The 10,162-nt window shown below is 51.0% G+C and overlaps 1 protein-coding gene across 1 annotated transcript in view; it reads left to right on the plus strand.

Annotated features, from left to right (window-relative positions):
* The window catches only part of LOC104403049 (myb-binding protein 1A-like protein), a gene marked incomplete at its 5' end in the record, with an annotated part of 43,254 nt that extends 40,732 nt beyond the window's left edge, over nucleotides 1–2,522 (plus strand). The window contains 2 exons of the mRNA XM_010011081.1: nucleotides 286–410; nucleotides 2,021–2,522. Coding sequence (XP_010009383.1) covers nucleotides 286–410; nucleotides 2,021–2,522 — 627 coding nt within the window. The remainder of the gene's footprint in view (nucleotides 1–285; nucleotides 411–2,020) is intronic.
* Between the last annotated feature and the right edge of the window lie 7,640 nt (nucleotides 2,523–10,162).

The following is a 10,162-nucleotide window of genomic DNA, read 5'->3' on the forward strand; positions in this document are numbered from 1 at the left end:
AAAAGAGGACCAAAGGCCCTTTCAGTCCCCTTTATGCCAGTACAATTCTAGCTGCCAGACTGGTGCCTCTCGTGCTAGAGACTCAGTTTTCAAGCAAACTCTGTACCTTACGGCCTGGTGTGGTTCACCAGGTTTTGCCCTCCAACTGAAGTGGTATTGCAAGTGGGGCTTAGGGCAGTGCCTTGGAGGAGTCAGGCAGGATTGGCTGTTCCTGCTGAGGATGGCCTGGGTTTGAGTGCCCCTTCTGAGTACACTCTGCAGACTGTCTGTAATTGCCTCTTGCAGCATCTGCACGTGAAGCTGACTGAGGTGGAAAAAGTGCTGTTAGGTCTGAACCAGCCAGAAGGCATTGGGAATTCTGCACGTCTTGATTCTCTCTACTGGAATGTCATGCGTTGGCTGAATTACACGTATGTATATGCTTGCTGCTTCAGCTTCTTGGCTTGCCTGGTGCACTGGCTGCCTGTCTTCATTGATGTGGGGAAGCAGGAAGAGAAAGAAAGTCGAGGCACTGTTGGATTGGTTCAGCAAATGTGAGGCTGGAGGGAATGCGTAGCTGTCCAGGAATGTGACCGGATACTGGAGAGTACATGCCAGGACCTTCAATCCTCTCCCAGTGATTTGTGTGCTCCTTAGTGTCTGGATCCCCATCCCAATGCTTGGAGTGGTTGCCTTGCAGCTCTGAAAGCTGGGGAGCATTCTGTGTTCATGCTTTAGTGCTCCTGTGTTAAATGGCAGCTGGATTAGGCTTCTGTTCCGGGGCAAAAATGAAGTGTAGGATCTTTTCTCCTTCCTGCTGGCACTATTTAGTGAAACACACAGCATTAGGCAATGCTGGGTGCTCTGCTCATGACTGGGAGCTGTGGGTGGCCTACCCTGTGGTATCTCACCCCAGCAAGAGGCTCTGAGGGAAACGCTGGCATGTGGCTCACTGTGAGAGGGTTCATGGGCAGGGAGGAATTGTACCAGGCAGCTGAAGCTGTTGTTGTGGCCCCTTCTAATGCTCTGAACAGGGCACAGTGGCCTCAGCCAGCCTTATGACCACAGCCCTGGGCCCTTTTCCAGTCTCACACAGGTTCCCTGGCATTGTTCTGCCAGAGCTGGCCCAAGGATAAGGAGCTAGTAGACTGCAGCTAGGAAGGGGATAGTTAAGGTAGGAAACATGAGCTTGTGCATGTTCTATAAGGAAGAGCTTGGGGTTCAGGGGTGCAGTCTGCTGTCACTGTTGATGCCAACTTGCTGTGACACAGAGATGTTTGTGTAAGTGAGTTGGAGCACAGCAGGGTCTGCAGGAGCTGCTGGTCCCCAAGCAGGTTGGAGGCTTAGGATCCTGGTGGCGGTGCTGAGAGGGAAATGCTAACATCAGGATGTCAGGATAGTGGTTTTCTACCCTGAGGAGATGCAGCTTGAAAAACTCTCCAGAATGCTTCACATTGAAAACCAGGCCGTGAAATTACAGCCTGGTTACTTTTCAGGGCTCCTCTCTGGGAACTGAGCTGGTGCAGAGCAGCATAGACTGGGTGGTGGTGAAGTTGCTGTTGGGCTCTGTCAGAGAGCAGCAGGAGCAGTGGCTGTCTTATGTGCACAGAAAGGCTGCCTAGATAAGATTGGAAAGGTCTGTTGTGGGTTCTTGCTGGAATAGGACCTCTTGGGATTGTTGGCACAGTGAAGGCCTGGAGCTGTCACCTTGGACTTGCAGACAGTGTCTCGGCAGCCTTGCATGGGGCCGCAGGCAGGTATGTTTGGCAAGGTACAGTGTTACCTCGTCTGTGGAATGGGTGTTCTTCCTCAGGTCTCCATGTGCCTTCTTGAGTCCTGGTCTGGCTCCTGCTGTTCATTAACCAGTCCCTGTGCAGACTGAGGACCACCTCCAGGGATAACACTCCTCCTTGCAGCATGCCTCTGCTTCCTTGCACCTTTCTTGTGCTTCTGCCTGTTTGTGGTTCCTGTCGCATGGATCATCGCACTGTTCCCTGGCTGTGAATTAAGTTGTCCTTGATCTTTGGTGTTCTCTCTGCAGGAAGCCCAAGAAAGACAAGACAGCCAATAAGCCTGAGCAGGAAGCAGGGTCGTTTAAAAGGAAGAAGAAAGGCTTCTTGCCAGAGACCAAGAAACGCAAGAATCGCAAGAAAGGCATCCAGGAGAATGGGGTAGCACCAGCAGCCAGTGAAGGTGGAGAACCAGGAGCCCCAGAAGAGCAGCCCCTGGGAACAGAAACCCCCAAGCAGAAGAAAGGCCTCATGCCTGGTGGCAGCAAACACAAGAATCAGAACAGAGGGGTCAGGGAGAACGGAGTAGCAACAGCGGGCAGTGGGGAGGCTGCTGTTAATGGAGGAGATGCTGTGGCTCACAAGAAGAAAAAGAATATGAACAGAAAAAGGAAAGGTGATGGCAGCAATGAAGCCAAGCAGGTTCCAGCTGCAAAGAAAACCAAGGGGAGTGTCAGCCAGGAGCCCCTGCAGAAGCAGAGCAAAGCCAAGAAGAAAAAAAAAGAGAAAAAGGCTCCAGTGCTGCAGGACTAAACTCCATGGACTCACCTGGGGCTGCTATGGCTCAGGAGACTCTTTTAGTATCTTTTATACTATAGTTTTTATGTCCTCCATGGCTTTAAATAAACCTTCCATGATGCTGAGCTCTACAGCTGCTGTGTGTGGAGGATTGAGCCCAGAGCACATGGAGCTTCAGGAGGTCACATAGCCTCTGGGTTCTGGTACATGCCCACTCTCTCTTCTCTGGCAGTGCCAAACAGCCTGTACTTGGGAGCACAGACTCCTGTCTCCATCATTTCCCAAGGCAGAAGCGAGTGGCTGGTTTGGATTTCTGGAGGAGCTGTAGTAGGTGTGCTGGCATGGCTGAGTTGTGTGGTTGAGCCCTGTAGGAGGTTCAGAAGTGATTCCTAAAGGCTCATTTCTGTCCTACCCAAGCCCAGCAATACTCACAGCTTTTCCAGTCTGAGAAATGCTGCCTCTTAATTGCCTGGGGTTAAATGAGCTTGTACATGCATGTTCTGAGGTCAGGTATATCCAGTTGGCCACTTGGGTGTCATCAGTAACTACCATGATCTGACTTTCTTGCCTTTTTGCTGCTGGGTGCAGGATGGGTGATGGCCCCTGTCATGGCACAGGGACATCAATAAATCAGTGAAACGACTGAAGTGGTTGATTGATTTGCTGGTGTACCAGGCCAGCAGGCTCTGTGCAGCCATGCAAGGCACCCAGCACCAGCAGCCTTACAAGTCTTTGAAGGTGACTGCTTGGAATTGTGTCTGCTTATTTATCCCCATGAATGCCAGAATGCATCAGGACCAGGTTCTCCAATGTGTTGGTTTTTGTTGAGAGCTCCATCTTCAAGTGTTTGAAATCCCATTCATGTTGTAGCTGCCTCTACAGCCTCCTCCCTCCTTTCCTCACCCCCACCTTGCTCCTGGGGAGCAGTCTGCATCCTGCAGAGCAGTTTGGTGCTGGCTCCTGTCACTGGCAGAGTGATAGGACCTGGAGCAGGGCTGTTCCTGTCATCCCACAGGTGGATCTATGCCACCAGACATAGATAAGGGCACTGGAAATGTCATGTTGCTTTTGGAGGGAGTGAGAGAAGAGCTGCAAAGGGCTGTGTTTGCCTATGGCTATTTATCTGCCTTTGCAATGATTCTTCTTCTCTCAAATGGCATAAAGCTCCCTGGGAGACTGCTGCTGGCAGCAGCGCAGACACGTTCAGCTGCAGACCCCTGCGTAGGTGCAGCTCTTGGCTCCATGTCACAGCATGATCCTGCAGGCTCTGCTCTGCATCTTAAGGAGCGTGCTGGCTCCTGTTAGCAGCAGGTGAGGGCTGGAGTTACTGTGCCCAGTGGCTGGCAGGGCTCAGCAAACAACGTCCTGTCTTTCCCTTTCTGCCTTCACAGCTGCTGCCTCTGGCACTCAAGGTTAGGCAGGACTGAGGAGCACTTTGTTGTTGCCCTGGAGGGTGCATCCTGGATGAGGAGGAGTAGGGGCGATGGAACTGGATGCTGCAAGTCAAGCGCCCTCAGGCAGTGACACAAATGGGATCAGGAGGTGAAGAGGAGCTCTGCAATGTTGCCAGAGTCCCTTAGTGGGTGAAGAGAAGCTCTCCTCTTGCTCACATTTGCTATGTGTTGGCCTGCAGCCTCAGCAGGGTCTGCAGGAGCTGCTGGTCCCCAAGCAGGTTGGAGGCTTGGGCTGCAGAAATGTGTCCAGGACAGTGCACATCAGACCTTCAGTGGCTGGTGCCTGCATCTCTCTGTGGTGGTTGTCTGAGCTATTTAGTGCTGGACTCGTCCTGCTGGACCTTTTCTCCCAACCACTTATTAATCTGAAGGTTGTTGTAGGGTCCTGACTGGAATGGCTGCTGTTGTCACCTTCAGAAGAGATGCAAAAGTCTTTGTTCCCTATCAGAAGGTAATGGGAGTTATTATTATCAGTCTTGGCCCCAAGAAAAAGGGCATCTCTGCTTCAGAGGGACTGTTGGCACTGGGTCTACAGCTCTGCCTCTGCCATTTGATGCTGAAAGCTGGTTCATTGCCTTGTTAAAACCTCAATCCCAGCTAAGCCCCTCCAGATGTCTCCCAAGTGATGGCTTTGTGCGTGTTATTTATGCAAATGCAGCATACAAGAGGCCAGCAGGTCAGGACCATCTGTGTTCAATGATCCAGAGTTGCTCTGATGGGGAGCAGGGGTTTCAAATCTGAACACTGTCTTCACCAACGTTTTCTTTCCTTCTTTTTGTGCCTGTAAAGGGGACATCCTGGGACTTTATACCACTGCCCCTGCAGAACTGAAAGAGGAGCAGCGTGCAGGTGTGGTGGGTGGGAAGGAAGGTGAGCGCTCAGGTACATGGATGTGTTGGGAGTGGGAAGGCAGTGTTACAGAGCCTACTGGGCTGTCTTTTTGGATGTGCAACAGGGCAGCAGCTTGATCGTGCTGTGAGAGCTGAGCCTGGTACTCAGTGCTCAGGGCTGTGAGCAGCCTGGAGCACTGCCACACAAGGCTCTCTGGTTTGGGGGATGCCACCTCACCCTTCTCTGGGAATGTGAGCCAGCTCCTGAGCCTGGCAGGTGATGGGCAGAGCAGGTGCTGTGGGCCCATAACAGGGGCTTCTGCCCCTCTGAGCCTTTTGGGGTGAAGCCTTGTCTGCAAGTGTTTCCCCTCAGCCAGAGTCACAGAGCTTAAGGGTTCGTGTGGATCAGTTTGTCACTGTCAATTTGGGAGGAGACCAGAGCAGGGCAAAGCATGAGGCCGAAGCCATTCCAGCTGGTTCTGATGGTGATGGGGTAGAGCCAGATGTCAGCTCCCAACCTGGAGAGGTTGCCTTTGGCCTCTGCCTTGCCAGTGTGGAGGCTGCTGTGCTCATGTGTGTGTGTTCAGTCTCCAGCACTTCCAGAGCAGTCAAGGGGCTGGGAGGCATTGTGCACGTTGTGCTTCAGTAACAACTCCTTTGCCAATTAAATTACCTGACTTCAGGCTGGCTTTGGTGCACAGTTGATAGAAAGCAGTCACTAATCCACCAAGTCAAATCCTGTTTCGCTGGCACTTATTTGTGCCCTTCAACAATTGCAAAGGTTTCATTTTACTTGATTTCATGTCCTGTCTGTTCCTGGACCTTTGGGGCTTTAGGGGGTAGAGTATGCTTTGGTTTTAATGAAGCCTTTTCTTTTCAGCAGTCCTGGGCTTAGATGCTTTTTGGAAGTGGTAAATGCTCAAGGGTTCTTCTGAATGCAAGAAAATAGCCTCAGGCCCCGGGGCACTGAGCTGGAGGGAGCAGTGCTCTGCAGGTCACTGCTGGAGACTGGCCTTTGTCCGGGGCAGGAGCAGGGCTGCAAACCAGCCACTGTTCCCAGTGTAGTGCCTGCTTCTTGCATGAAGCCTCAGACTGCTTGAATCGGCGTCACGATTGCTCGGTCCTGAGGTGTGTTAAGGCTCTCCCCGTTGCTGGGGCTGGCAGAAGAGTCTGTGCTGAAGTGCTGCTGGAGGGTTTGTGTTAGATCTTTTGAAGGAGTTCTTCAAGGCTAGGTTGGACAGAGCCTCGGGCAACATGGTCTAGTGTGAGTCGCCAACCCAAACCATTCTATGATTCCCTGTGAGGGTGCTGAGGTGCTGGCACAGGGTGCCCAGAGAAGCTGTGGGTGCCCCATCCCTGGCAGTGTTCAAGGCCAGGTTGGACACAGGGGCTTGGAGCAACCTGCTCTAGTGGAAGGTGTCCCTGCCCATGCCAGGGGTTGGAGCTGGATGAGCTTTAAGGTCCTGTCCAACCTAAACCAGTCTGGGATTAGGACAGGGCAGAAAGGCTGGGACAAGGTTGGCTTGTCTGTGCAGGTGAATAAGGCTTCGTCAGGTGAAGCTGGGCAGTAAAACATGCTCCCTGCAAAGGGGATTACAAATCTACCTGTCCCAGGCTAAGCCTGTGCTTAGAGCTGTGTTCAGGTCTCTGTCCTCCCTCTGAATCTCACCCTTGCAGATGTCACCAGTCTTGATCAGTCTGTAGCTTTCAAACCTCAGCTCAGAGATTTTGTGTGAATTGCAGCGTGTGCTGGGGGTGATGGGACACACCAGCCACTCGGTGCTGGTTTGGTTGGGGCAGTGACTCTCCCACCGTGCTGGATGTGCTGTAAGGGGTGTCCTGGGCTCGCCAGACATGAGGAACCCCTGGGCACAGCAAACAGTCACATTATGGCTCTTCTGGGCAGGGGAGAGCCTGCCCACAGGGATCACCTCCGGCCTCGCAGCAGTTGGTCATCCCGTGCAGACACAGTGAAGGCTGAATCAGCTGATGTTTAGCATCGTGTCCTTTTAAGCATGTTTTCAAATGCTAAAACATTCATGTTTTATTTTTAAAGTAATAGACTTTGTGTTGTACAGAGGTTTTGCCAGGGGCACTAGAAGATAGTTGCAGCGTGTTGGAATGAAAGTGAGGGTGCTGTGCAGTCAGAACCTCTTTGTGGAGCCATGGTAAATGCACCCACAGTCAGATCAGACCTCCAGCACACGTGGCATCAGCTTGTCCAAGCCAGCGTGGGCTTCCCGAGGTGATGGGCTGCTCTGGGCTCACGTGTGTTGGAGATGGTCAGTGTAGTCACCCTGTGCAAGCCCACACAGCAAGGCTGTCATCGTGTCAGACTGCAGGTGGGCTTGGTAAGAGCTCTACAGAAACAGCTTGAGGAAGAGCTATGGAAAGAAGGGACTGGAAGAGTGAGTGAGTGTGTTTGTGTACATGCAATTGTATGTCCATGATCAAAGGCAGACAGTGAACTGTAGAGTCATATTAGCAGTTGTTGGTTGATGGAAGCTGAAGCTGCTGAGCTCCAGGGCTTAGCTGCTGGGACATCAGAAGTTACAAACTCGTGCTTCGTCAAGTCATTTGCAGAGGATGATCAAGCTGAAAGCCCAGACCTGTGCTGCTGAAAGGTGATCAGGGCTGAGTGTTGCAGCAACAAATCCTTTGCATGCGTGTGTGGCCTGGCCTGCACACTTGTGCTGTGGGGCAAGAATGCTGAAGGGAGGTGATGCAGGAGAGGTCCCTTCCACCTCTGGTAAGGGGAGACTTGAACACACGTTGTCTGTGCTGCTGCTGCAGACAGGGCTGGTGGGCAGGGGGGCTGCAGGGCTCCTAAGGCTCCTTCTTTTGCCCACAAGCAAGGTGCCACCATCCTGTGAAGCTGGCACATGGCCGGTGCAGGACCCCATGAGGAGGGCAGTCCTGCGTACACTTGGGAATTACTTTCCTGGGATGCTTCCTGCCTCTATTCCCAACACTCAACCCCCAGTTACCACCATAGCAGCCATTCCCATCAGTCAGATCTAGCTCTGATGTGTGTTGCTGGTAGAATCTAGACAGAGACAGAGCAGGACCCTTCGACTGTGCCCACCACTGCTGCAAGCTCCAAGGGAAAAGGCAGCTGTCATCCTCCTCCTGTGCTCCCTCTGACCTTCCCTGCTCCTGGGGTTATGGTTTAAAGGAGTCCCGAGCAGGCTCACTGCCATCCATACTGGAGCCTTGTCCAGTCAGCAGCCACAGGAGAGCGCAGCCAGAGCAAGGGGTGCCACAACAAAAAGAGCCAGGAGGTATGTTTTAAATACTTTTATTTCTTAATTTACATAAAGGTATATATTTGGCTTATTTATCTTTTTTTTTTTTTTATACTCTGAGATTCACAATCAGTTGCTCTTAAAAAATAAAATAGTCATTTGCTTCTGAAAGAAATCAGAAAACTATTTTATATTCCTTCCTTGTATAACAAGAAAATACACTAATACTCCCGTACATCGTGTAGTAAAAGTGATTTTAAGTGCTGGTTACCAAACAATAAAGCAAATGGAAAAGAAAACAATTAGGACAGAGGGTGCAGAGAGGAACTGTGTTGTCAGAATACAGCCATTCATTTCCAGGATTTAATTGTCACCCTGAGGCTCTCTCCTGGCTAGTCTGTAAAAGGGGAGAAGCTCTGGGGCTCACCCAGGTTCTGCTCTGATGATGGCAGCAGGAGCCTCCCACTGGTGTTACTTGGGTTGGCAGCTTGGTGCTTTTTGGGTCATTTTTTTGCCTCTCTGTGCAGTTCCCATTACCTCTGTTTCTCTCCCTGTGTACAAGCCACCTAATTGCTTCTCTAGTGGGTGCATGGTGCAGATGCAGTATGAGCTGTGGAGGGAGTTAATCCTTGCTTAAAAGGATACCTTTATGGAGTGGAGTGGAGTGGAATGGAAGAAAGGACTCATGATGAACTGAGCAGCACCTGGACCCTCCCTGGTGCACTCTGGCCACCCTGCATGGCCCTGATAGATGCAGGAAGGCTGCAGCTGACTGTCAGCCCCATAGAGCACAGGGAGACTGGAAGGAGCCTGTGCTTGTGGAGAGCCATGGGAGACAGTCAGCCTTGGCCAGAGGTGGGGAAGAGGCACAGAGCAGGGGACAGGACCCAGCAGTGGCAGCCAAATCCTGGACACCTTTCCCCTTGCTTGGGCTCCTGTGCTGAGGAGATGTCTGTGTGCTGGGAGGGGAGGGCATGAGCAGTGCCCCTCTGCTAGTGTTCTCCCGTATGTTTGCAAATGAATTCAGGGGCTCCTGCTCGTATACTCTAATTTCCAGATACATACTTAAAGAAAGTGATTCTGTGTGCAAGGGATCACTGGTTTTAAAGGTATTTATGTCCTTATTGGGACTATTTAATTTTGTGTTTAGAACCACAATCATAACCTTGATGACCTGAACAATGACTTATTTAAGCGACAGGCTGGAATCTTGCCCCATTCAGTGTAAAGGATACTAAAATACATGGATTCTTATTAAATACTAACTCTCTTTTCCTTTTAACAGCCTTTCTTTATAAACCCAGAAGTGCTGATTTTAATGAGGGTTCTTATTTAGTGTGGATATAAGTAATAAACCTTCAGTCCAGACTTCTCACTCCAGAAATACTTCCTATGTGTATAACAGAAATTGTTCCACTGCTTCAGAAGGTCAGCAACCAAATGGCCCCAGCAGCTTCCAAGCCTGGTTACATGTGTACCTGCCTAACATGGAGTCACAGGGGAAACCAGCACAGCATTGCTTGCTAAGTCCAGAGTTCAGCACCAGTATAAATACAATACTGTAGCATACAGGTATTAGTGTAGACCCCTGATCTAAGTGAACTGGTTTCCCTCTAACAGACCGAATACCTTTATGGAAGCACTAACTGAACAATCCTTCACAGCTAAACCAAGAAATGCAGCCTTGCAGCTTCTGGCCATTCTGATGTGGGTCATCAAAGTGTAAAGGAGCAGCAGCGTCTGCAGGAGGTGGAAAGGCCAAGTTTCCATTCTGTTAATCCTCTCTGAGCTGTCATAGCTGCTGCTTTAGCTTTCCTCACTCAGCCTGGAACCCGCAGGAGCAGGGATTCAGGGATCCCTTGGTGTTCCACCACTGCTGCAGGTAGGACTCACTCCCTGGCTTCACTCTTCCCTTGGTAAAAACAAAGCCACAGCATTTCCTTCATATGCACAGGGGCTGAAGCCAGCCTCCTGTTGCAGCCTGTGCCTCTCTGACAAGGGCTGGGGCTTGTTTCCAACAAGGAAAGCTAGTGAAAGTACACACAACACTTCAGTTCCCTTTTCATTGTTGACTCCTGAGAATTAAGGTTAAAGGCAATTCCTAAGCTCTGAACTTTAGCAGGAAT

The sequence above is a fragment of the Nestor notabilis genome, unplaced genomic scaffold (genome assembly GCF_000696875.1).
Source record: "Nestor notabilis isolate BGI_N333 unplaced genomic scaffold, ASM69687v1 scaffold153, whole genome shotgun sequence".
Lineage (NCBI taxonomy): Eukaryota > Metazoa > Chordata > Aves > Psittaciformes > Psittacidae > Nestor > Nestor notabilis.